Source organism: Anopheles nili, chromosome 2 (genome assembly GCF_943737925.1).
Source record: "Anopheles nili chromosome 2, idAnoNiliSN_F5_01, whole genome shotgun sequence".
NCBI classification, from domain to species: Eukaryota; Metazoa; Arthropoda; class Insecta; order Diptera; family Culicidae; genus Anopheles; species Anopheles nili.
This window is the reverse complement of record NC_071291.1, coordinates 29,457,927-29,485,311: the sequence shown is the minus strand read 5'-3', so window position 1 is coordinate 29,485,311 and position 27,385 is coordinate 29,457,927. Positions and strand designations below refer to the sequence as shown.

The 27,385-nt window shown below is 40.9% G+C and overlaps 5 protein-coding genes across 6 annotated transcripts; 4 read left to right on the top strand and 1 right to left on the bottom strand.

Annotated features, from left to right (window-relative positions):
- Positions 1-4,114: 4,114 nt before the first annotated feature.
- On the top strand, positions 4,115-6,120 carry LOC128720501 (anosmin-1). The gene is made up of 4 exons (XM_053814175.1): positions 4,115-4,273; positions 4,408-4,963; positions 5,198-5,415; positions 5,497-6,120. The coding sequence occupies exons 1-4, from the start codon at positions 4,115-4,117 to the stop codon at positions 6,118-6,120; spliced, it is 1,557 nt and encodes a 518-aa protein (XP_053670150.1).
- A 992-nt stretch (positions 6,121-7,112) lies between these two features.
- LOC128721007 (valacyclovir hydrolase) lies at positions 7,113-8,269 on the bottom strand. The gene is made up of 3 exons (XM_053814712.1): positions 7,702-8,269; positions 7,356-7,611; positions 7,113-7,289 (listed from the first exon to the last, which is right to left on the bottom strand). The coding sequence occupies exons 1-3, from the start codon at positions 8,267-8,269 to the stop codon at positions 7,190-7,192; spliced, it is 924 nt and encodes a 307-aa protein (XP_053670687.1). The 3' UTR covers positions 7,113-7,189.
- Positions 8,270-9,398: 1,129 nt separating this feature from the next.
- On the top strand, positions 9,399-21,213 carry LOC128731425 (modifier of mdg4). 2 transcript variants are annotated; one of them, XM_053824547.1, is made up of 7 exons: positions 9,399-9,510; positions 10,085-10,342; positions 10,557-10,699; positions 10,788-11,511; positions 20,570-20,672; positions 20,743-21,014; positions 21,090-21,213. In XM_053824547.1, the coding sequence occupies exons 2-6, from the start codon at positions 10,129-10,131 to the stop codon at positions 20,966-20,968; spliced, it is 1,410 nt and encodes a 469-aa protein (XP_053680522.1). In that variant the 5' UTR covers positions 9,399-9,510; positions 10,085-10,128; the 3' UTR covers positions 20,969-21,014; positions 21,090-21,213. The 2 variants fall into 2 exon arrangements, with proteins under 2 accessions (XP_053680522.1, XP_053680521.1); XM_053824546.1 differs by lacking the exons at positions 20,570-20,672; positions 20,743-21,014; positions 21,090-21,213 and adding exons at positions 17,242-17,499; positions 17,590-17,822.
- Positions 21,214-22,503: 1,290 nt separating this feature from the next.
- LOC128731426 (uncharacterized) lies at positions 22,504-23,312 on the top strand. The gene is made up of 2 exons (XM_053824548.1): positions 22,504-22,645; positions 22,756-23,312. The coding sequence occupies exon 2, from the start codon at positions 22,890-22,892 to the stop codon at positions 23,277-23,279; it is 390 nt and encodes a 129-aa protein (XP_053680523.1). The 5' UTR covers positions 22,504-22,645; positions 22,756-22,889; the 3' UTR covers positions 23,280-23,312.
- A 225-nt stretch (positions 23,313-23,537) lies between these two features.
- On the top strand, positions 23,538-24,126 carry LOC128731427 (uncharacterized). Its single transcript, XM_053824549.1, has 2 exons — positions 23,538-23,801; positions 23,880-24,126. Exons 1-2 carry the CDS (start codon positions 23,633-23,635, stop codon positions 24,041-24,043), a joined length of 333 nt encoding a protein of 110 aa, XP_053680524.1. The 5' UTR covers positions 23,538-23,632; the 3' UTR covers positions 24,044-24,126.
- Positions 24,127-27,385: the final 3,259 nt, after the last annotated feature.

Here is a 27,385-nt window from a genome sequence, read left to right as displayed (position 1 = left end):
AACGCCATCTCCCCACCCACGGTTGATGGGGAAGGTAAACACGAACGATCATGTGTTGAGGGTGATCTTGCAATGCCAGCGATACACGTAAAGAGAGCGCGAGCGAGCGAGAGAGAGAGATAGAGAGAGAGTAGAAAAGAGAGCAATGGCAGCCCGTAGAAGAGCGCACGAGAAGTTGCCAAAAGAGAGAGAGAGAGCCACCGCACGCATGGGAGGGAACCATCCCTATGCTTATGCTGCGCTATGGTTTATGCTGCCGGTTCGCTCACGGTCACAAAGTGCAGCACCAGCACCGAGCCTACCGCCGCAAGGTGCAAGGATTTGTGCACAAAAACGGGTGCTTCATTCTGCCAACGACACCGCGACCGGTCGGTTGTGTCCGCGCATCGGGCGCATCGTACGTGCAGTGTGCAGTTTCCGAGCGCTGGTGCATGGGACTGCATTTTTCGAACGCATCCATTCCGTTCCATTGCAACCTCACGCACTCCTCTCTCTCGCTCTCTCGCTCTCTCGCACTCGTGTGTAGGTGCGTGTGATTTTTGGTACCATCGTGCAGCTTTTTGTGGTGAACGTCTGCCACGGATGCTGGTAAGGATCCTGCTGGTAAGGAGGATGGTTGCGGAAGTGATACGCGGAAGTACCGGAAGTGACACACTCCGCGGTGGAAGTCGTGTTTGGTGAGCAAGCGAGAAGTGTGGTTCCGTTTCTTCAGCCCGTTCAACACCGCTACCGGAAGCTGAAGAGGCGCCTCGAGGACTTCTTCGGGAAGCGCGCGTAAATTCAACCGGCGACGGTGTGTGGGTGTGTCTGGCCGTGTGTCTGTGTGTGTCGAGTGAAGCACCACCCCTTTTGTAGCCCGTTTTTGGTGGACTTTTCCGGACTAAGTGTGCCTAAGTGCGTTTTGGGCGCCACGGCGTTAGTGCGGGTTGACGAGGATTTGTTGGTTTTTTTTTCCATTTTTGCGTGTGGGACCTCACGCAACCCAAAACGGAAGTGACATAGACGGTGATCGTGCAAGGTGCAAGGTGTTGGAGGCACTGTTTGTGCGTGTGTGAGGTAGAGAAAAGCGAGAAAATCTCAATTCCCCCCCCCCCCCCCCCCTGAGCAGCTCAAGCGGGCTCAATGAGCCGTAGCTGAAGTTCGACCGAGGCTGAAGTTGAGTGGAGACCCCACACGCGGCAACGCTGCAGCTTGATGCAGTAGTTCCCGTGCACCATTGCTCCTGCACCATCCCTCAGTAGGTCAAGGTGAGTGATGACTTTCTTTTCTGGCCTCCCGAGGTTCTTCCCGTGCGTGTGGTTGTTGGTTGGTTGGTTGGTTTTTTTTTCTTTTTGTTTGTGTTTCTGTTCGAGTCGTCCTCTATTTTCGTCCCCGCACAGGGATGATATAAGACACCGAGGAAAAGGAGCTTTGATTGAGGGGTTTTGCGCGCGATGGGTGAGACGATCGTGCGGAAACGTGGGGCAAGGATCAGTGGGAGATGAGCGAAAAGCAGTGAGGGATCGAACAGAGAGCAACTCGTGGAGAAGTTGCTCAAGGTTGTGGCTTTTTTTCGTAATGTGCAGTTTGTTCGGCCATGCAACTCGAATGCAAGAGGTGTAGAGAGTGTGTGCATGTAGCTGGGTAAAAGGCAGATTTACTAGGCGCTTTTTACATACTAAAACCTATTCGTTCTTAAAGTTTTTTTTTTCAATTATCGAACGGTGGCAAAAAACATCGTATCTGCTTTGGGGGAGGCTCATTTGTTAAGTTCAATCGAAATCGTATCGTCACTAATGAAGGATTGTTAACTCATGTTGCAAAGCGAATGGGATTGATTCAATCTGTCAATCTGTGAATTAAGTCAAATTTCTTAAGCAAAAAAGGTAAAAAAATGTATTTCCGGGCTTCTAATGAACCACAACAATGGATATTGGGTAACTTAGAACAATCCTTTATAATTCTTTGTAAGCAAAAGCAAGATTTAGGCTATATTCTACGTGAAGTGTATTATCAAAATGCATCAAATTACATACAAGCTATATAACAAGCTACAAGCTATATTCAATGTTGAAAGTGTTATCAAAGTGAACCAAACCTTATTGAGTGTATCAAATTACATCGCACGCATTGGTCGCTAAATTTCATGCAAATCAGTGAATTCTAAGGCTTCAGTTTCGCAGAACACGCCGTTTACCGTTGAGTCGCACGTTTCCTGGCAAAGGCGTACGTCCTAGACCGGCAGCCCCACCGGCGCGCGCGTGCATAAAAACTGCATCGTGTTGCAGTACATTATTCCGATCAACTTTCAAATTCAAGTGAACATAAAACAAACCAAAACACAACAAAAAAAACACTCATTCGCCACATGCAAGCGCGTCAGTTCCGTTGACATTTCGAGGCGCGAAATGTGTCCGAGTTGGGGATTTTTTTTGATGTTGTTAACCACACGTTTGCACTAATGCAAGCGTGGCAGGAAGGCTTGGTGGACAGCCCGCCATCATTCATGTACGGCAAAACCTTTGGCCCCGCGCACGGTCGGAATCCGAACCGGTAAGTCGTCTTGCCGCAGGACGTCCCTGGCGCGCATTCCGACCCTGTAAGATGATCGGTTGACCACGCTCAAGGGCGCGCAAAGATTCAAGGAGCCAGCAGCGGCTAGCTTGCCGTCGAGGACTTTGGCAAGGATCGAGGTCGAGCCCTTCGAAATAGAGCCACGGTGTGACCAGCCGTCCTCTTCGCATACCGTCGCAGGATACCCTTCGTGGTGCAATTTTTCTGCCATCTCTCGTACGATTTAGCGGTCAGTCGCCAGCTCAACTTACCGGACGATGGGACGCAAATATCAGTGACGCAAAATGGGGCTATTAAATTTAACCTTTTTACCGTTTCGAGGGCCTCCCATTATGGCTCGCATAGGTGACGTTTATTGGCGTGCACGTGGTTGTTGTGGTGTGTGTGTGTGTGTGTGTGAATTTTTGCTGGTTTTTCTGATTATTTATACGAATGTTTTTACTTTGCGTCTTCCTGTGGCCGTAGCCATGGCGTTCGGTGCACTACACTGGTGTCGGTACCGCGCTATGGGATGCATTTTTTTGTACATTCCTTTATCAGGAATGAACAATATCCAACGGCCGAGGAGTCGTAATATGCGACAGAATGATGACATAGTTCAAATGTGTCGTTTCATATTTCTTTATTCTAGCGAAGGTTCCCTTGTCCAGTTTCGTCGATATGCGAAATAGTTTCGTTTCCTTATACACTGTGTGGTTTCTTTTTAATGCAAAAAAACCTCCGTGTTCCGGATTCCGGTGAATGTAACGCGAAAAAGGATCCAATAGGACACGAATGAACGGGAAATGCTGGAAGCATTAATGAACATCGCGTGGTCATTTTATTCTAGCACGCGTTTTTCCAACTGGGCTGGACATTGCGCTTTAATCTTTTAGAGTTTCAAAATACGTTTATTTTTTAGTGAAATACTAGAGCTTACATGGAAGATTTAAAGCTAAATTTAACTCTTAGTCTATATTAATCTCAATCTTAGTCTATAAAAAAGGACATTAGAAAAAAAGTAAAAAAATCTGCTGAACACGTGCAGACGTGCACGTGCGCCCCAGTAATATCAAGCCACGAGAATAAGATGTATGATATAGCAGCACATGCGTATCGGCTGCATAACTTTTTTTTTTTGTGTATTTTTATAGAGACTTTGAGCCGGCGTGGCTACATTCGCCTCTAATCGGCTGCATAACACTATAATCAGCATCAACAACATCAATTTATATATCCAGCACATTAAACAGAAACATTTCCAGATATATACATATTCAGAAACATATTCAGATATATTTATGCGCACATCATTTGAGCTATAAACGCCTGAAGCTATGCAATTGTTATACACCATAAAATACAGCTGTTATACACCAAAAGATCAAATGCAACAGGCTGTTGCATATCAACATTATGCATAAATAATAGGATAAAAATAAAAAAGTATTTCTTCTTCACTTCACACCTACCACCAACAATATCACTCATCTGTAATTTGCATTTCTTTAAATTCTACCAACTGCTATTTGTTATATTTCAAGGATAGTGCTCTACTAAATGTAACCTTCTTCACTTTCAGATGCTCCAAGGCAAAGTGCATCTGCTGAATCTCGTGATAGTGCAGTACATTTTCCTGTATATACCGCTGGTTGTCTTCGCCAGCAGCTTAGTCAGTATGAACGGTACCAACTATCTGCTCATAGCACGGTGCCGCTCAAACTGCACGTACGACAAGCAGGTAAGCAGCATAACGGCTCACTATAGAAGAAAAAAAGGTCTGATGCTCACATGAAACAAAGAGGGATTTTGCCGACCATATCGTTATCGTATTCTTCATCAATTTCTATCTTCTTTTTTTTTACTCTGCGTCAGTGCTACAGCAAGTGCTTGCGTAACTATATGGAGAATTCGGCCTACAAGAAGTACGGTGACTGTCCACCGAAACCACCCACCAAGCTGGACAGCCTGTGTCTCAACACCTGCGACGGTCTAGACTACAAATGCCCAGGTGTGGAAAAATGCTGCGAACATTCGTGCGGCCACAGCTGCCAGAACCCGCACGGTTTGGACCGCATTGTTGGTTTGCCACCAGTGCCGATACACGTGCAGCTACTCGAAAAGGGCCGTAACTACCGCACGGCCCAGATCCAGTGGGAGATGAAGCTAGAGGGTGAACCGAGCCCTACGTACTACGTCGTCGAATCGAGGTTCCACATCGGAACCGCGTACGCCGAACACAAGATGGAAAACGACTGGCAGCTGCACATGCCGGGCAGCTTCATCCAGGATGACTTGGGCATGTTGAAGCGTTACATCGGTGAACTGAAGCTGAAACCGGGTCGTTGGTACCAGGTGCGGGTCGCCGCCGTCAACGACATGGGAACCCGCGGTTATTCCGCGCACTCGCGCCCATTTCAGCTAAGTAAAAGTGCGTACATTAGTTGGTGACTCCTAGCTCTGATCTAAAGCAGGAAGGGCAATGTAATCCTTAAGCTCCGCTAGGAAACCCCTTCTGGGATTGACGCAAGTGAATCGCAGGTTTGCATAGGTTCTTTAGAATGACATAGTCCTTGACTGTCGTTGAAGGAGACAACTCCTTCGTGAACGTAGTACAGCTTGCGGTATGGATGATTTAAAACAGGTTTTATCGATCCTTTTTTAGAGCCAAATCCACCACATCCCCCGAGGAGTCTGACCGTTGGTTCACTAGAGCTGAATGAGAACCGAACGTACAATTGCCGCGTCACGTGGAGCCTGGCACGGTCCGACCTCCCGGTGGAGAAGTACAAGCTCAGTTGGAGTCTCTACCTGAACTTCACGAGCAACCGCTCGAAGACGGACAACTCATCGCTGTTCAAGGAGATGGCGACGATCACAGCCGTACGTATAGTGTCCTGAAATGTTCTCTTTCCACGAGTGTCGTTCGCCTCACGAGTGTTTCCGTTTCGCTTTTTCATCCAGCCTGCACGGCACTATGACATCCAGGGCTTGCTGCCCAACCGGTACTACTACCTGCAGATCCAGGCGATCAGCGTGTACGGCAAGCGACGTCTCAAGTCGCCCGCTAATCAACTGCTGGTGAACACATCCTTCTCCTCGACGGCAGGTCCTGAAGCGAGCCGATCCGTTAATCTGGACAACCTGCTCATGGGTGACGCTGGCTACCGACGTCCGAAAGCGCACCAGCCGCATCTGAAGGAAGGTTCAGCCCATCCGCTGTTAGCGTCAGCCGGAGGCTCGATGACGTACCAGTTCGTGTTACGCAAATCGGGCCTGGCGGTACGGCTGTACTGGTCCGAGCGAGGACACGGCCGCTATCGGTTGCACATCTGCCGCGGGTATCGAGAATGCTTGGTGATGGGTCGGGGATCTCCTGGAACGGGAGGGAACCACTGGCAGGATGTCGTCCTGCGACGCAATGTGTACGAGTTCGGCAAACTGAAGTTCAACACTCGGTATAGTGCGGGCGTACGAATAGGCGGACACCGACGGGGGCCTGGTTATGACATCGTCCGTTCCTTCGTCACGCCAAAGTGTGAACAGTTCCGTGGTCAAGAGTTGTTGCCAGCGGAGTGTAACGTTTAAGCCGCCACGGAACATGTCGATCACAAATTTTTGTCTCGATCTGAGCTGTACGGATTCACTCGAGGAAACATATTTATATATAGATGGGTAAAGAAGATAAATGGGGACGGAAAGAAAGAGTTGGGCGTTGCAATTGCTGATGTTATTCTTTGTTTTACTAATTAATGCCCATATCGTCACCTCACCGGCTATTCACTGTGTCCCTAGATTGCCCTGCGCCATCTTAATTACCATAGAACAATTGAGCTGCCATCGTTAGTTTTTAATATACGTTTTGTATTCTGAGAGATGTCTAGTGGGAACGAATAAATGTATATGAATGTTGCCGCGTAGAATACGATTGCATGGTGAAATTATGAATTTGTTTACGAATGGTTTTATTTCTTAAATGATACTCTGATAAATGATAAATGTTACCGTTAAATGTGTTATACACGTTTCTGCTAGACAAATTTATAAAAGTAACTGCGATTCTTATTACAGAACAATATTCTCCTCTGTGCGCCAGGTTAATGGTCTCAAAGTATTTGAAATCATATCTTCAATTAATATTCTTTGAGCTATGACCACAAAAAGATGCATAGTCGCGTGACCACAAAAAGATGCATAGTTTTAAAAAATGCATCGGACATGCACAGGGTTGCCTCAAACCCCACTGATGCGGCTTCATTTTCTTTTGAGAATGTAAGCGAGTTGAAATGTTGAAAATAAAATCATTTCATGCATTATGGTCAATTATGCTATATGATTATGCTTAAATTACCGTGCTATTCTATTTTATCTCAAGTTTTAGAGCCTTAACTTTTCGCAACCGTATGACATTTATTTGTTTGTGTTTACCCTGTATATACAACAGCTTTTGATTTTCCAAAAAAACAACATTTAATTGCCTTGCTATATTGTTCAATTATATCTGTAAATGTTCGGATTTAGTGGATTAGCTAAGTTCGTCTTGTTAATCATAATACAATGATAAGCTATATTGTCGATCCATGTTTTCAGTGGAGAAAGAAATTAAAACTTCAAACAAACAAAACAGTCATAAAATCTCTGCCAACAGCCACAAAAATCATTTAGTTTCCCCGAGCACAAATTTAGCTACGATAGCATTAAATTCATCAGCGTAACGGAGATGAATGTTGTGTTTACCATCGGGAAAAACGTGCAGACTGTGGAGTAACAAAAAAAAGCGGAAATTAGTGTTTTTCTCCACCTGCATGGCCGTTTTATCTTACTCTGTATTCTTGATGTTGTTCAGCAGATATGGGACATGATCTGGAATTATCATTGGATCCTTTGCACCGTGAACGACCAGCGTCGGAGCTTTGATATGCTTTAGAATACCGGAACAGATGTCCCCTTTGCGCTCATGATAAATCCGTAACAATCCATCGACCCATGCCGACCAAAGTTTAGGGAAATGGTCTACCTCGTATACTTGTTCCATTGGTTCACGCATTTTTGCGGACCACCTGCTGACATCACGTATATCTGCAAGTGCAATACAACACACCGATACAGATGCACATTATGCTGCTCTTTTTGCATATGCTCTTACTTCATAATGACGCTTCGACATACCTTCGTAAATTTTGGCCTCTGTGTCAGATATGTACGAGTTTGATCCCCATATTATCAGTTTTTCCACTCGGTCGGGTTGTTTGGCAGCCAGTACTAGGCCAGTAATACCGCCATCACTCCAACCGACGACACTGTAGCGCTCGAAACCAAGCTTTCGCATGAGCTCCCCTGCAGCTATGGCGTCTCGTTCATAGAAATCCAGCGTAAACTGTTTCTCCGGGGGACGAGATTTGCCGTAACCGGGAGGGTCCCAGGCAATTACACGGTGATGTGGAAGCAGCACTGGCAACCTCTCGATTTGAGGTTTGAAATCCGTCCAAGCTGTACCGAGTGCTCCGGGCAACAATATAACACCCTGGCTTCCATGACCAGCTTCAATAAAATACACGGAACATTCACCGATCTTCAGTTGGCGTTCTTTTGCCACCGGGACAGCACTACACATTGGACGGACCAAAAAACCGACCGCTGGGGACGGCAGGCAGCGTCTCGTGCTGAGCGGTGCAGCTGTTTTCGGTATTTTAGCAAGGCGGCTGTGCGCTGCTACAACGCTCGCAAGCAAACGCATCTTGACGGTTGCTGTTATGTACGAGACTGTTTTACACGGTCTTCGCAAAGCAATGACGAGCACTTTTTCTTAACGAATTATCGACCTTGTCGCTGGTATTGAATGCAAATGTGCATCCATAAACGCCTACTAGATTCGGATACTAAATTGCATATAAATGCAACCGAATGTAGCATAATATTATTGAGCGGGCAGTCGATGTTTATCAAATTGATAAGCAAGCGATAAAGGTTCCCATAGACGACGCAAACTATATAACATTGTTCTGTCAAATTTGCGTAAATCCAGTGCAAAATGATTTTCGCAAACTTTCCTATTCATTTACTTTGCGTATCATTAATATCGTCAATGCATTTTCTACTGTGTCTCCTACTCACGCCAACATCGATAGCGCATCCACAACGCAGCTACCTAATTTACAATAAATAGTAGGTTAGTCTAAGCTCTTAGGCGATAAACTTATCGTTAAGATTTACAAAGGAATGCACCTTCTAGATGCTTCCACTGCTGGGAAAAGAAGAAAGCATTGGTAAGGATATTATTAGGTATTCCCTCCGATGACGCCAAGCCTCTCAAAGCCATTTAACCGCCTTTTTTAAATGGTTCGATTCATCCTCTAAACAGTGTAATGTGAAAAATCACGAACTTTTTGTCTGAGGGCAGTAACGTGCCGCCCTAGTTCTGCTGTTAGTTACATGAATTTTTTGTTGATAATATATTGGTTTTTCGTTGCGCAAACGACATATAAATGATTTTTTTTGTAAAAACATTGGTCATAAATCAAATTGAATTTAGCAGGTAAAAGTCAAACATTGTAGTTTGACATCAAAGTGAGATTGTCTCGTGTCGTCCAAAAGAGCGCCAGCCTACGAAAAATGGCACTTCCACTTAAATAGAATCCACATTGTCAAATAAAATTAAGCAAATTAGAATTTTTATCATATATTGCATATAGAAAATACTTATAAGATATTATTTCCTTTTTGACACGTTGGTAAAAATCTTTCATGTTGTCCAAATCGCGTTCTTACCCTTGACCTACATACTGTAAACTCAGCTTGTGGGCTTAACTGAAAGTGATTTGGTAGTTACAGCCGCCATCTTCTTCATGGGATTTTCATTTCCAGTTCTGACGTCTTCGCGTGCAGACGCTTCGGCGTTGTCGTTCGTATGTGCAAGTTATTTTATAATACAGACTAGTGTGAAATACACTGAATTTAAGTGTAAACCTCAAAATTAAGGTAAGTAACCTCTTTCGATGTGAAAATAAGCGTTTTTCGTGTGTGGTATAGCTGAAAATTGTTCGAAATCATGTCTCGTAAATGACTCCCCACCGCGTAGCGCTAGCGCTACGCACGCCACCCCAGCCGCCATGTTTCTTTTTCACCACTCGGGTCGAAAAATCGATGTCGAGAAAATGGCGGCGCGTTAGACGGTTGTGCTCGACTTCTGGATGTTCGAAAGCGACGCGTTGGATTTTTTCTTGTGAACTAAGAAATTTCGAGTGCTTTTGCCGGGCTTGATCGATTGTTTTGATTTAACTTAGAGTAGATTAAATTATATATGGTCACAGGCTAACAACGGTTGATTTATCTAAGCTATTTTAATATTCGTAAATCTTATGACGCCGTACATTGTGGTGACGCTGCTTGCGTCATCTATCACTAGCAACGAGAATATAATTTTAAGTGAAAAATGTGTTTTTGCTAATTTGGATAAAGGATTAAATTTGGTTTTTTTTTCAAAATGCCTTGTGAATGTTCAACAAATATTAGTAATTTTGCAGCACTATAATTTTTTTCTTTTTTTTTTCAGTGACATTAATTGCTGGTGGAACGAGCAAGTCGGCGTCGTTCAAGATGGCGGAGGATGAACAGTTCTCTCTATGTTGGAATAATTTCAATTCCAACTTATCCGCTGGCTTTCATGAATCACTCCTTCGAGGAGATCTGGTTGATGTGACACTGGCTGCCGAAGGCCAGTTAGTAAAGGCGCATCGTCTTATTTTATCAGTATGTTCACCGTACTTCCGGAAAATGTTCACACAGATGCCGGTGAACCAACATGCTTTTAGTAAGTATAGTTTTTTTTTTTATTTTCATTCGAAATGCTTTGAAAGATTTATAGATTTTTTTAATTCAGTAAACAAAAATTGTGACAAGATTTTATTTTCTAATTAAAAAAAACGCTTCATTCAATAGCAAATAAGCATATGCGCAGAAGCAAAGCAGATCGAAAAAAAAAGTTCAAATGCAGTTTGACTTATGAATTTTGTTTGTATTTGCAGTATTCCTGAAAGACGTTAGTCATTCGGCGCTAAAAGATCTCATACAGTTTATATACTGTGGAGAGGTGAATGTGAAGCAAGATGCCCTACCCGCCTTTATCAGTACCGCTGAAGCATTACAAATCAAAGGACTGACTGAGTCGGTAAGTTGTATTTCTTATTTGCGCTTCGATATGGTTAAAGATACTAGTAGTTAAATTCATGTATTGATAAAAAATTTGCATGACTCAGGGTGACAGTGTCCCAGTTCATCAATCACCTGTAAAAGAGGACATACCAGCAGTTCCGGTGACGGCTAGTATTCCCACACCAACTACTGCAACCGCCAGCGCCCAGCGGTCTAAGACTTTGCGAAGTCGCATTCAATCGTACAAAATTGATTCAGAAGAAAGCGGTGATGATAAGGTAGTACAAATTCAAGCAAGCTCTTCTCATCACGTAACCGCACCCCAAATTCAAACGCAAACTACGGTAGTATCAGGCCTGAAGCGTGGTATACAGCGCACTATTCCCAGCCAAATAAGTAAAAGGACAAAATTGTCTACTAGTGCTAGTAATGATGGATTGGAATTATCCGATTCTACGACATCACAAGTGCAAACCGTACAGATCGTAAAGCAATTGCCAGCTCAAGTGATCGAATCGGAATACATCGAGTTGCCAATCGAATCCATCAATCCTAAAGCCGAACCGGATTACACCGAGGAGACAGCAGAGATTGAAACTGTGGACGCGGAAACGGAACAAGACAACAAACTCTCGGAACAAGGAGACCAAGGCGACGCCGATGACGAAGGAAACTATGTCGAGGATGAAGCTTACGGAGAAATGGGAATTTCGAAATATGACGATTCTTATTTGACCGAAGGAGAAGATGGCGGAAAACCCAGCGTTTCTGGATTTGTGGATTCGTACACATCGGACGGTGGAACTGGCACGGAACAATCGACTCAAGGTAGGTGTCATAATAATTGAAGTTAGGAACAGGAAATCAGTGGCGTTGGCATTAATTTCTCTTTGGCTATTTAAAGATTTAAAGTATGATGAGTTGATCTTTGCTTCCTTTGCAACTAGTAAATTTTCTACCAATTTTTAGGTTAATTTTTATATGTCAGGGAATAAGAGGGCAATGAATTTTATTTGTTTTAATAATTAAGCAATTCTTGAAGTGAATGTTTGGCAACCAGCATCCTCACTGTGAAGAACGCGTAATAGAAAATATGTGATATATGAGTGCTGAGCGTTTAGTGATTATCCTTTTTGTGGGTAGAACTTCACCCTCAGTTTCGTTAGAACTGTGAAATTACGATTACCGTGCACTACAAGCACGCAGTGTATGGTGATACTTCGTTATCATCGCTATAAGTGGTAAAATCGGTGTGCACGGACGGGTACACTATTCTCATACGTTGTGTGTGCGATTGACAAAAATGCTTTCAAGATAGCAGCGTGACCGTCAGCATAGGGGAAGAAATATGGTTATTTTTTGTTATTGCTAGAAAACTATTGAAGTGAACGTGGGCCACATACATGGACGATATGTAAGTACTGTATATTGGAATTCTATTACATTGTTTATTATAAACCTGCCCAGCAAAGATCAAACGTCGTACTACTCCTAGGCATATTTTGATTAAGAAAAAAAATATATTTATAATTTTTAGCATTAGCATATTGTAACACAGGTTATACGAATTCCTGTGCCTTTGCCATGAGAAGTTATGTTAACAATACTTTTTTCTTGTAACAATCCGCAGTAGTTGCAATCATGATAAAACACATGGCAAGTAAATGCTAATAGTTGCCATTGTTCCTCGTAGAATGCAATATATTGATGGATTGTTGTGGTTCATATAACCATAATCTTATATAACTTTCATTATATTTGTATTATATTTAAAAACTAAATGTGATATTTTACAATTCCATTGTATCTCAATGCATTATTTTCTGTCAATCGCGGTATAAAATTTCGTTCGACCCCGTCTCATTATTTTATTAAATTTTTCGTAATTTTTGGTATCAGTTTAAGATTTCGATTTCTTATGTTTGCGTTGTTCCCTGTCAAGTGTTTATAAGTTTCTAAATGATACTTTAATTATCCTTGTTTTTCGCGATTTGTGCTAAAATTCTGAATTCAATCCCCCATCGCATTTACGAATCTACGCGCAATGTTCAAAATTTCTTTTGAAATGTTTGCCCTGTGTCCGAAAAGGACCATAGTGCAAGCATATGTCACGAGTGAAAAGTGTTAAGTGTTCTTTCCATAAGATGGAAGTAGCTCAACGTGTATGGTAAGTATAAATTGGAAGAGAAATTCCAGAACCTACAATTTTCGTCGATCGTCAGTGTCGTAAAAAAAGTATTGCAACTTTTTTAAGTTCGACATGGTGTAGACTATTTGAAAATCTGGTCCAGGATTTTCACTACGATGCAAGGTAACGGTAACAGGTGGGTATACAATTTTTTACCTTATAAATTATAAATAGATATTAATATTAAGATATGAGAAAATCGACGTTGATGTTGTTGGAATTTCGCCTCGTTTTCAATCAATGAGCTAGTAAATGTTAAAATGATAAACTTTTTAAAATGATATTGAATGATTATTTCAATGATACTGTTATAAAAGTATAAGCTTCAGCGTAATTTATAAAATTTGACGTTTACTACGAAAAGTAAAATATCACTTCGGTAAATTCAACAAATTTGATACAGACAAATTTATCATACGAACATTTACTAACTGATTGATCGATTTTGTCGTTTTGACGAATGAATTATGGAAAACACGTAAGTATGTAAACGAGATTATATTGCTACGTGAAGAATTTTAAACCTTTCATCACACCTCAGTGACAATGATAAGTTTCAGTTGTACTACCATAAATTGTTGTATTAAAACGTTGATGGCGAATGATGTACATCTTCTCATCATAGATCGCTTAAGGCATGTGAGTATTGTTGCCTCTAATAAATAATTATGAAATTTTCGTTTCGATCTCATAGGTCAATTGCATTTGATGAAAACACTAAACACAAAATGTGTAGTGAGTTGTATCTGGAGTGTAGCTTGTTTTACATCAATGAGCGACTCGAAGATGCAATGTTGGATCTTAGTAATGATTGAAAAAACACTAGATGCATATTACATATGTTGCATTTAATGTATAGTTACCATTCCACGTATATCTATGGTTTAAAATATGTAATCAAAAATTCATTAACATTAACACAATCTTCATTATATCTTTAAATCGAATAGATAAACACCCACACCAAAGTTTGTGGTAAAAGCTTTATCAAATCGATAGCAGCAAGAAGTTGTAATTTTAATGCATCATCGATATGATGTGAAACTCTCATTGTAAGAATTACTTATCTGTCATCAAGGTGATATGAAATTGTTTAAAACGATGAAGAAATTGGAAGTTTTCTTGGAAAAATCAAAAGAACAAAATCAGATATGGTTGGAATATTTGTAATATATTACAAATATTTTTCCTATTCTAGGAATCTATATTTAATCCACTAAAAATCAGGCACTCTGAAGGAAACTGGATTCATACTGTAATCCAGTCTAGCTTTGATCACATGGAATTATAGTTGAGTATTCATGATCAACATCAAGCCTCTAATACATGATAGAGGAAAATCTCATTATGCTTAGTAAGTGAAATACAATATCATATAACACTTATTTTGAAGTATGGCTTTTTTAAATTTTGAGATTTAACTGTCGGGTTTTGGCGAATGCTTGCAACTAAGTGCAATCCACGATGAGATATGATGTGTGTATAACTTTCATTTACGATTTTGTTGTGCTCTGTAAATTATACATTTACAGATCAGGGATCAATGCTGTTCTCCGGAAATGAAACTTCTGTTTCAGGGGTTCGGATGGATCTAGCGAAGTCCATAAAACAGGAAGATGCCACAATGCCTAATGATGAGCTGTTGAGACATGCGGATCACGAATTCAATAATGTTCAGCCTCCAATTAAAATTACACGCAGAAGCAAGCGAGTGCGAGTGTTAGACAAACAAGATCCATCCTTCCTTCGGGAGGCTGGGCTAGAATTGGGATCAACCACAAATAAGTTTCATGAGTTGAAAAAGAGTGACGGTACGCCAGCTCATCGGAGCAGGTGCGTTTCTTGTTATGATCGTAATCTATTGGAATCTGAAAGAATGCCTAACCCGAAGACTAAATGGGTTACGACATTTTGTGAGGACTGTCCAGGAAAACCCTTTTTATGCATACTATGTTTTAGTAGAATTCATTGCAACAACATTTTTATGCACTCAAGAGAACGGATATAGCATCCACAAGGTTTATGTAGCATTTAGAATTGCTAGCATAGCTTTGTTTTTCGCTATGCAATAATTTTTATGGCAATCTTTTTTAGTTGCGATACAATTTTCAAGGATAATTTTGGATGCAAGTCAGCAATTTCATGATGTTTTTTTTTAATATTGCAGAACAGTTCATTCCTTATGCATTTACGATATATATCGAATAAACTATAAGGAATAATTGATATCTTACAATTCTTTAAGATATTAAAATAGGCCAACAATTTGAAGCATACAAAATCTTACATCAATTTCAATATTGATCATTTACAATTGAAATCAGATCACTGTAATTTCAGTAGATGTTTTGTGTTGTAGCTTTTATATGTAACATTGGATTTTTTATGTTCTAATCTGTTTCGTCCTTCATTAAGATATGCTATGAAGCAATTAATTGAAGCACATGGATCACTGTAAAGTTTTTCCAATTGCAATGAGTTCTCTACTTTCATTCCACAATTCAAGACGCTAGAACTTTAACTGTACTTGAGATGGTTTATATACGTGATCTGTTTTACATGGTCAAAAGTTAATACTTAAGTCATTCTATTTGCACTGCGCTAACATTGGCAGTAGTGGTCGAAATTAATTATATCATCTTAAATACATATACTTGATGCTTATTAATTGCACTTCGTTCGAGAAATATTTCTTGAAAATTAATCTTATTCCTTTGTTGTAGTACAGAGAGTGGTAATTAATATTTCGGAATCGCGGTTGGTTTCATTAACTTATAAAATTTTATTAACTACACGTGCCTTGTAGTCGCTTCTGCTAAATAGTTTTGAGCAGAGCGAAGAATATGCTGTTAGATTTCATTATTGAAATATGATCAATAAAATTTATCAATTTAACTGGATTAAGATCATGGTTTTTGAGTAGATTGTATAAATTATTTATCCGAAATTTACCTTCATCGTTTCGTTAAGGTTTTTTAGTATGTCTGTTTAATTTTTCAACATATGAAAAATCCATATTCTTTCGAAGAAATTCTGCAGAATGCCATACCGATCCGTGTGTAGTCGTCGTTTTAAAATTTTAAATATTACTCCAGCTAGCATTTTTTCTCTTTGTCAACTCATCTTTTTTTAGGACACTCATTCTTTAGCAAAAATCGTCGCGATATTGCTGATGATATATTTCTAACAACATGCAACGTCAGCAATTCTTTACGACGACAAAATGTATTAACTGCAAATCGAAATCTAGCGAAGCTGCCGGTCAAGTCGAAAGCAGCAACAAAGCTGAATTTAATTTCATCTGAAATTTATTCGGCTTCATCGCCCATAAATTCCTCGTCGTCTCTTGGCAGTCCTGATTTGACTCGTAGTCCCGATGCTTGTGAGAAGTCAGATCAAGGGCTAGTAAGGTTTATACCATCTCAAAAGAAGTGTGCCCAATTAGTCTACGGTGGCTACATCTACAACCGCAAGGTCGTTCAAAGGAACGGGCAGACAACGTGGCGCTGTTCGGAGCTTCTAAAATATCGTTGCAAAGCGACATGTGTGACAACGAAGCTGAATCAATTGGTCAGCGTGCGGCGGAGTCATAATCACGAAAACCATGCGCGCAAAATCGCAATGAAGCCACTTTACGATTACCCGGAAGATTTAGAAGAATATTTGAATTGTTATACGCGTGACACAATTGATCCAAATAATCAGCGGGTTGACGTGATCGATGCCGGGGCTGAATTTAGGGTTGTGCTTCGAGACCAAAACAACAGTGGTGGTGGTGATGATCTCGATTCTTTAGATGTGCAGGGAGAGGACGTAGAGAAGGAAATTCAAATGATGCGGGAACCGAAAAGTGACACAGATTGCGAGATAGATGATATGAAACGAAAAGCCAGACATAAATAATCCTCGTGTCGTTGAATAGCAATTTGATAGCAGCCGCTATAAAAGGAAGTCCTTTGTGCTGATTACTTAAAGTCGTGATATAATTGTTGTATTTAACAACCCACATCAATATAAATTTCCAATGCAACTTTTTAGACATTACGTATTAATAATTGTTTATTGTATAATTATAATTCGAACGCTAATTTTACGTTTAAATTTTTACTATGCAATAGTCTGCTCTATTGTTTCTAGTCTATTTACTCTCTGCATCATCAGAGCAGTCGAAAAATATTTAAAATGGATAAAAGATAAACTGATTCATAAGTGAATGTAGGTTTTAATAGTTGATAATAAATATGAGAAAAAAGAATAGTATTCATGAATCTAATCATGCGCGGATGCTTGAAGCGATTTTTAGTATAGCATTTGATAAAAACAATTCGTTTTTACATCCGTTCACTAATGCATCATCCTCGTCTATGAAGCCGGCAGCAAAAACAATACCGCCAGCAACAGAGATGAAAAGCTGCCAAAAAACGCGACCGATACAAAACACTTGTTCGTAACCAGCCGGAAAGGTAGCCTGCAGCTTGTGCACGAGAATTACATCTACCGGTCGAATTTACGCCGTCAGGGTCTCAAGAATGATATCATCTACTGGGAGTGCGTCTACAACCGAGGTCAAAAGTGCCGTGGACGGCTGAAAACGATCGGCAACACGATTTACGTGTCAAACGGCGAAGGTATGGCTAGTGTTCTGCTGTATGGCATAATGCAAAATGTGGAATATATTTAATTCTACGTCATTTTCTCTTTTTATCTTCTATTTTCAGTTAAGCATAATCATCCTAATGACCACACACGCATCGTGAATGCGACAATAAGTGGGACCGTTTCGTTAAAAGATATTAACACGTTGTGAATCAATATCGTTTATTTTACTACCACCGGACTATAAATGCGTTGAAGCGCAAATTAATAGATAGATTATACTACTGTTGGATGATGTATTCTCATTCCAAACACATTTGACATTCTTATGTACAACAAATAAAGAATCCAAACCTATACAGGCTATAAATCGTAATTGTAATAGCATTACAATTATCCGAACTGAATCATTTCTATTACATCATACATTATCGAATCGTACATTAATTTCGAATCGAATCATACATTAATTTCTATTTTATTAAGCCATGTACCTACGAATTGCTTCGATCGAACATAGGTGTGAAGTATCATGCATACATAGGGTATGAAAGGGAACAATATAGCATACATATGAGTGAAATTAGGGATGTTAGTGCTATACAAATATAATTCTCGTATTATGCTTGATAAATTGGGACCACCGCTCGAGAAAATATCAACCATATTTGCACATTCTTTGAACTTTTCCGCTACAGGTGTCAGCAATTGATATCGGGAATCACAAAGATATCCTGATCGTTGGGGGATGTTTGGTCGAGGCTCTTCATTACAACATAACTATCAACACAGACGATGCTGTTCGTCCGCAGTTCTTCCGCAGTTCTTCCGCAGTCGAGGTTACGATCCGTGATGGGGGTACAACAGAAAAGAATTAGATTGCGAATTTGAATCATCATTTTCAATAGCTCTTGTAATTATGAGAGGCGTTGATTAGTGGTTTTTTTTTGCGTTTAAAATGAAACATTAAACATGTAATATAAGTCTTTATTTGTATCTGCCACGATCAAATGGGACGAAAGCTGCACTCGCAACTCTGCATCGAGCATTGTCGTAGATTACTAATAAATTGTGGTTTTTCTTCTCCCTATTGTACCACCCCCCTCTATTCCGACAAATGCACTGTTAGCACTTCCTTTGGCCAATAACAACGGTTGCAACGGTTTGGCTTCGGGGAGTCCAACGATAAACCCAATCGAGCTGAAGTTCATCAAGAGCCCCTGGTCAACGTTATGCCTAGTGTTGAACGACTTTCTCTACAACTGTCACAGCACCCGAGGCGACATTGGCTACTGGCGGTGTCATAACTACTCGCGCAAGGTAAAAGAAGAGCGCTGCCGGGCACGGTGCGTGGTTAAAAGCGGGCGCCTTAGCGCCTTTACCGGAGCCCAGCACAATCATCCACCACACACGGAAAAGATTGAAAGGATAGTGCGCCGGAACCATGCCGACGAGCAGCAAGAACTTCAGTTGCTTCATATGCAGCAGCAACAGCAGCAGGAAAGTTTCCAACGCCAACGACAGCTCAAATCGCATCAAAGTAACGAGGATATTATGCTTCTCATGGCAGAAGCCCAACCATACTCGGAGAATAATTCCCAAAGAGCGGTGAATACTGCGCAACAGGAGCAGTCAATCATAGAAAGTATCAGCCAGTTGGATGCGCCAAGCACACCGGCTATTTCATCGATCCCATCGATCCTTCCTGGTCTGACGGAGTTCATGAAGATGGGAGAGTACGGCCTGCCAACTGTTGGGTTGTAGTGTCTGATACTAGGCTGAGATAGTTTAGAGAACGGGCGTAGAAGTCGTAAATTATGAAGCAAGAAAACATGAGCAATTTTAACGTTGGATAATGTTTCCTAGCGTTGGTGTTCTCTCCCAACGTACGATCTTAGAAAGATTTTGCAAACAATCAGTGTAGCGTAATAGAATGATCACATAAACTTTCCTTACGCACTCGTGCAAACAGATAACCATATAAACATATACAGTTGCTACTAGACGACGGTAGCGAGCCAATGCAGTATTTACCTCTGAGCCAAGTTTCCTTAAAGAACAAATAACTAATAGATTAATGAAAATAAAGTTAATGGACGCTCTATTTATTGCCATTACCTGCGCGTTATGCCTCATCAAGTGAACACACGGTAGTTGTTTCATTATTACTGTAAACTGTTAAACTTTTTAGCTTAATTATGCGACATTTTTCTAGTTGTTCTGATAGTGTAATCTCCACTAACGAGTTGTATCTTGTCTTCCCTATCTTTCTCGGTATATATACTTACATCCGTCCAGTTGTTGCAGTTACCGGAATCTTCAAGGGACTCGTTTTTATACGCAGTCAACGCGGACTACCTCTACTGGCGAAGAATAATTTTATTTATCGATGTGAACGCACGCGCAATCACAGATCCTACTGGTTGTGTATCCGCTACAAGACGCATAAGTGCACTGGACGCATCATTTGCCAAGACAACGAGATTTTGAGAGAAACTGAACACTGTCATGAAAACGATAGCCGTCGATTGAACCATTCCGAAAAGACGCTGGTTGATCTGTCCAGTATTGATATAAACTCTTGGGTAAAGTCTGCTCATCCGCGCTTTTCTGTTTCCCTCCGCAAGGGTTCGATGATATTGAGGCAACATCACAAACCACACGTGAGTTATGATGTTCTCGCCGAAAACATTGAAAACACCGAACAAATCCATAGTCCGTGAGGACGAAACGAGCGTGTGGTGTTGGAAAATATTGTATTGAGGATCCAACAGAAACTCAAAGTTATGTTAGGTTTAAGGTGTTCGATTTGATGAAGATATGTTTTTTTAATGTTGATAGACGATAAGATAAAGCAAGTATGTGTGTGATAGGAAGTGAAAGAGACAGTAATAATGATTAATGTAATAAAATGCATATTAAAATTATGTCACATACACTATTTGCATGGATTGTTGCGTAAGACGGGTAACAAATTATAAGGTAATTTATGTATTATGTTTTGTACAGTGGCATACAGTTTAAAGCATATATAACTCGCTAATCACAAACAATCATAAATTGTATACTAATTTAATAACTGATTTTATGTTTCACTTACAGCTGGTCCCTTGGAATACATTCACAGTCAACGAGGGTATCCGTTGCTGGTATTGTACAATTTTCTTTATCGGAAAAATCGCGGAAAATACTGGAGATGCATACGGTAAGTGTGGATAGTTTTTGTGTTTTCCGTATTTTGAGACATGTTTAACACACTTTTCATTTGATTGCAGTTGCACAAAGCACAAGTGCCGCAGTCGCGTAATATTAAATGATAAAGGTAATGCCACCTGTCTTGGTAGCCACACGCACGGCCCAGAAACGGCTAAGATTCTGTTCGGTCGAAAGATACGTGATAATAATGGTTCCGAGATTACCGATGGAGTCGTGGTTTCAAACAAGCGCCTGATGATCAGACAACCGCATTGCAAGGCGGATTATGTATTAAATGTTGAATAAAGTTAACTCAAAAGCATGCCCCGTTCTTTTCCATCATTCGCCGTGTGTACGTGTTTTTGTTTTTTCGGTTACGTTGATGTATAGGACACGTGATTAGAGGTGTTTTTTTTGTATCTTACAGTCGAGGAAATCCTGAGACGGGCACCTTTGCTCGGGAGCTGGAAACCGATACCTAAGGTTTGGTACACAGCACCGTTAAGTTTTATCGCTAATCGAAGAGGTACACAAAATCTACTCTTTCGGGGCTATACTTACGTGCAGAAGAGAAGCTGGAATCGGACGAAAAACTGGATCTGCAGTAAAAGTAACCAGGCAAATGGCTGCTGCAAGGCGCGCGTTTCTACTGAAGGCAACTCAAGGATACGATTCGGGGTAAAAGAGCATAATCATATGTGCAATCGAGAGCTGCGTGATTCATGAAAAAAAAAACCAATTCCGCCGGTGTCGTATTAGTGGCAACGCAGTAGTAATGTCCTTATAAAATTTGGCACATTTAACCCCACCTTGTGTAAATAAACGATACGAACTATAGTGCGAAGAACAGAGCTGATACCAATTTAAATATGGGTAATATTTCGTGTTTTTGTTTTTAATTTTAGTTTCGTGAATGAAAACTGATAACTAATGTTAATGCATTTTCTATGCTGTGTTTTAACCTATGTTCACTTTATTTTTTTTTCAGAGCGACGAAAGCAATGGTCTCGACGTGATTCCTTCGTATACGATCTTCCGTACGAAATGATCTACAACCGGAAGGGTGGTTTGAATCTGCATTTCCGTGGGTTTGTCTACCGGCGCAAGACCAATTTTTCGAACACTACGAACTGGGTATGCGCGAATCCATTCACCAGTCGGAATGATAACGCAATAGGCTATGCCGGCTCGTGCGCAGCCCGTTGCATCACAGATGGTGCAGGTGGCATTCGGTTTAGTAAAAAATGGCACAATCACGGCCCCATTGCCGTGATCGCAGAAGTTCCGATCGATGAAATCTAAGGTGACTACGCAATCTTGTGCGATAAAGTCTCTCGTTCTCTCTCTCTCTCTTCTGTTTTTCGTTGGTTTATCAATAAACGTTAGCACCAGAATATTTCATAAACTACTGCTTCGATGCAAACACGTACTTGTCGAAACCATATCAAACCGTAGTATATAAAGCTGTAACTCTTAACTTATTATATTTTGTATTCTGTATGCTTACAGCGCAACACATCGACTCTCATCGATCGATGTTCATGCAGGGAGTATGGCTTCGTGAAATTCAATTCAGGGTGATGGTCGATCCTCGATTAGGAACAGGCAACAGGCTGATGTTGTTTGGCTATGAGTACCGTAGGGCAGCTAGTTTCCGTAGTACAACGGACTGGGTGTGCATTAGAAACGACGTCGTACGAATTGGTTCCACTATTGCTAGTCCTGAGGAGCGGCGTTGCCTCGCACGGTTGGTGCTTCGTGCGGAAGACGGTGCACTGAAGTTTAACCGGCACTGGCACAACCATAAGCCGGAGTAACAATTTATCCCCCATGATCATAAAGAAAATATGTATAAGTGATGACAAAGAAGCAGACGTTATAAGATATTGAATACACCTGTAACAGTAACTCAATAGGCTGACAGTGGATCTCTAATAGTTTGTGTTAGCGTTTACATTAACTGTAGATTTACCATGTAACTAGGTAAATTATTTTGTACTATTCTCTCGCTAGAAGTGAGACAGCAGCTTCAATTGATAGCTTATATTCTGTTTCTTCTTCTTTTTTTCATCAATATTCATTTTCTCATATAGTGCGGCGACCACGAACGACCGAATGCGCAACAGCAACAACGGGTACGGCAAGTAACAGCATATATGTAACCGCATGTCCAACGATAGGTGCTGCCGTATCGGATGTCTCTGAGGACAATGTAGCGGTGTTTTCAATGACAATGCGTGGCAAGGAGCAGCTTCTGTACATGGGCCAGCCGTTTGTGTTCGAAAAGCTCGTCCTTACGCCAGCAGGCCAGTCGAAAAAGATCTGGCGTTGCAATCAGTGGTGGAACCAGAAGTGTCGGGCGCGAGTATATACGATCGAGGGTCAGATAACTCCGTTAAATCGCTTCCATACGCACAGGGAGATTGTGAAGCGGAAGCAGCGCGTGGTCAAACGAAAAAATGCTGATGGCGTTGCTAGTCAGGTGAAAACTTTACAGGTGCCGTTGACGACAACAAACACAACCATCGTAATTTCGAACAGCAGCAGCACCCTGGTCGAGGGTCAAAGTTTAAAGGAACAGCGGGGTTTGAAAAAGATTGATCTGTCACGTTATTAATGACATGCGGTTTTTTTAAATAAAATTTTATCACTAAAATGGTGTATCATGAGTTGAACGAGTAGGTCGTCTGAATTGAGTAGGATTAAACTATCTTTGGAATGTTGATGCATAAAAGTTCTACTATTAATTCATTTTATTGTTTGTTACTTTTCGGTACAGGTGACACCAATGCCGCCGAAAAAGGCCCAGAATCGATTCAGCACGACACTGCCATATCATTAGGCGAGCCGCGGTACAGTGCAACAGAAAAACATACAAATTCTTCGGCGCAGCAGTTCGAAAGTTTTGATGTAGGTAAAAAGGTAATTGATAAGGTTCCATTGCACGAAGGAAGTTCAGTGTACATTGCGATGAGAGATCTTGTTACAATTTACACATCGAAACCTGCGTTGTACACGAGCCGACTAATCGACCTGATGTTTGGTGAGGATACCCTGCGTGCAAGCTGTCTTGATAATTCGGAAAAGGGTGATACTAACTTGGTCCCGCTTGATCAAAATATTCTGGAATCAGTATTAAGTACGTGTAGCACCGACGTAAACCTTTGAATATCAATTTTTATTTCTCTTTTTGATCTCTTTATTTTTCTACGACTAGCTCACATCGTTCACGTCTTTCAACATCAGAAGCAAGAAATTACGTACGGAATGGTGAAAAATTTCATTCGGAACCGTTTGGATCTGTTGCGAACAAATATTGGCAGTGGTAGCATTTTTATTACAAAAAAACCGGCGACGCGTGTGTCCCGCGCCAAACGGTAACTGTAGAAGGTGATTTTCAGTTATCGATAGTATCAAATGGCGAAGCTGAACAACAAGAAGGTTGATCAATGAATAAAGTTATACTTCAATGGGAATAATGCGTGGTGTTAACGTTTAATTTTCGGATGCAGCACAAATATTGTCCGACGGGAAAGCGCAACGAAAGTGTAATAGCTTAACTAATGTTTCTTGCTTTTATCTCGTTTAACTTGCAGTGACAAGCAAAGTATCAGGCCGCGGTTGTAAGCAAACCATCTCGATGGTTGCCAACGAAAATGTGCGCTTTACCGAATCGCCGAGCGGCGCTCGACAATTGGTGTACAATGGTTATGTATACCACCGGAACATCCGAACATCGAACACTGAATACTGGCGATGTTCGAAAGCGTTGCGGTTAAAATGCAAAGCGACTATCGTAACCACAGGGACCACGATGCGCGTCAATGCCATCGAGCACAACCATGTGCCCATGCGTCGGATGGTGTACGGCTTGGGCGTAAATTTGAAGCGTAATCTTAAGAAGCATAATGAACGTTTGCAGGAACTCGAGAAATAAAAGCGCTAACCACATTCGTCAGGTTGTATATTAATTGTTGCTTGCGATTTGCAAACATCATCGTTTTTACGGAATAGTGCACATGCGATGTAGCTGAATTTTTTGTTCGGTTATTTGTAATATCTCCGTCTACTTTACTAATAATTGAAACGCTTCTATTTCTCTCTATCGCTTATTTATTTTAGCCTTCTTCATTGCAATTAGCACGGAGAAACAGTTGATTCGGTTGAAAGACAAACTATACCGGAAGACGATCGGTCGGGCCTACCGGAGCACATGGGCATGTATCGAGTACGAGTGTCCCGGTGAGATAGTGCTGTTAGAGCTGCGGGGTGGACAGATCAAAATTACTAGCGCTCATAATGATGACTGCACGTCGGATTACTTTAAAAATCGCCCCGCAGAGCAAATGCATCTGAACGAGAGTGAAATCACACAGTTAGAACGAAGCCTGGCGTACGGCATGCTAAGCAACGTGGCAGGAGTTTCAGTAACCGACCTTAGTCATTTTCGTTACTAGATGAAACAACAACAATGATAGGAATAAAGAAACAAATGCGTTTATCATTACTGACACGTTTTATAGCACCAATTTTCGAAGGTTTAAAACGTAGTAATAGTTTCATTTTTGCTAAATGCCGTATGGTTGTATGTAGTAACTTATTCTTCCGTTTCTTATTGATTCGCCTTTTCAGAATGCGCCCGCTTTATTACAGGAGTCCGTGGCAGCCGCAAACTGAAGATTGGAAACTATTCGTTCACTAAAAACAAGGAGTGCATGGATAAAACGTATTGGTCATGTGCCCGAGCAGGAATGCACCGGTGCAAGGCACGGGTGCTCACGTACTCGCTCAAAAATGGTGAACAATCGTACGTCGTGCGTAATGCGACTCATAATCATGATCCATTTTAGGGTGTGCATTATACATTGCATCCAGTGAGTTATATGCCCCGGCTGGCTCATGAAAACCGTTTAGTCATAGATATGGTGTGACGGCACGCCATCGTTTTGATGTACAGATTTGCTATTTTGAGTTACTTCTGTTCTGTTCAGCTCTACAACAACGATGTGTCGGTGTTAGTAAAAAAACATCTATTGCATCTTCGGTCTCGAAACGAAATGACACCGTTTTTTAGAATGTAAGAGATATATTATAACTCAGCTGTAGTTACGACATATACTGTATTAACTCATGTGTAAGAGCCGGATTTCCTTCGATTTTGTTGCGTATTAAAAGAAAATATATTTTATTCACTGAGGTAAAACTATGCGTATTAGGAATATGAATATTTATTATAGATTCATGAAGTACTGTGAGCTGATTTTCTCACAGTTAGCCAATATCCCTTGGCAAAAGCGGTCGGCTCTTTAGCTTCTATCCATCTTCTAATTATATCGTCATTCGGGAAGTGTTGAAAATTGTGGAGTTGCCAATCAGTGAAGATATTCTTTACTATATAACCGTTATCCGAGAATTTTCACAAAAATTCGGTAAAATACTGTACTTTGACAGCCGCATTGAGTTTTTACAATAGATTGAGAACTTAAAATATAAAAAAATAAAACTAATAAAGATAGAAGTATGGTTATCATGTACAGGCTTACATTTAATACACAATGTATTCGAAAAGAGAATAATGCATTTATTGTCGATAATATTTTTATACTAACTGACTATTTCGATTTTTCTTACCATAGATAACAAAGTCCTGTACATCGTTGGACAACGTGGAAGCATTCTACTATCGGTCAATGGATATCGTTATGTGAAGAATCGTAAAGGGATCAGCAAAATCTATTGGATCTGCGCGAGAAAGGTATATCTCAAACTACTTTTTTACGATCCAATTGAAAGACTCTAACACAACATGCTCACTTACTCATTCGTCGGTTTCATTTTTAGGGTAGCACAGGTTGCCGTGCGCGGATCACCACCACCATGGTAGACAATAAAAATGAACCGAAAGTAATTTTGAGTACCGGCACACACAATCATGCACTGAGCCAGCCGATAATGAGAAATTTACTTGCAAAACGTCGAAAAGTAGAAGTTAAACAAGAAAATGTTATGCTGGTGGCTGTTCCCCCCGTCAAGAAGCGCGAGAGTACTTCGAAACAATCCTGAGAAATGCCAAGGAAAATAATCGATACTCTTCTGCAATCGGATTTCGAGGCAAATATAAGTGGATCCTAGAGTACGACCTCTGAAAACCAGCAGCAATACTTGCGGGGAACATATTTTATGGTGTGGTTAGAAAAAAAATCTGTCGAGTTGTATTCGGATATCCCTTAAAGCAAGGAACATTATCGTAACTTTGTCGAACCTAATAAATATCGTGAAGCATATTCATCTGTCGGTTGCCGTTGTTGAGCGTTTCTAGATATAATAGTACTATAAATTATTTTCATTTTCAATCGAGCATTATTTTCTTCTAGACTAATCTATTGTTTTTCTTCATACTTTACCGATCAATTTTCCTAGATACCAAAGCCAACGTGAAAACAGAGAGAATAATTATTCGCAAACAGACGCACAAGCAAAGCAACATACCAATACCATATGCGCGCTCGGTTATTCAAGGGCAGCAACATTCCTCACGACAATTGAAGAAGGAAGCTTTAGACATAAAAGTGCATATAGTGGAAGAATTGTTTACAAAGCCAAACATAGCATTCCGGAAGAGCAACGCCCACGTCATGGTTATGGAAGGCAAACTCCAGTACACGAACGGTCGTGGTAATAACGTGCTAATCCATGACGGGCATCGCTACATCAAGAACAATA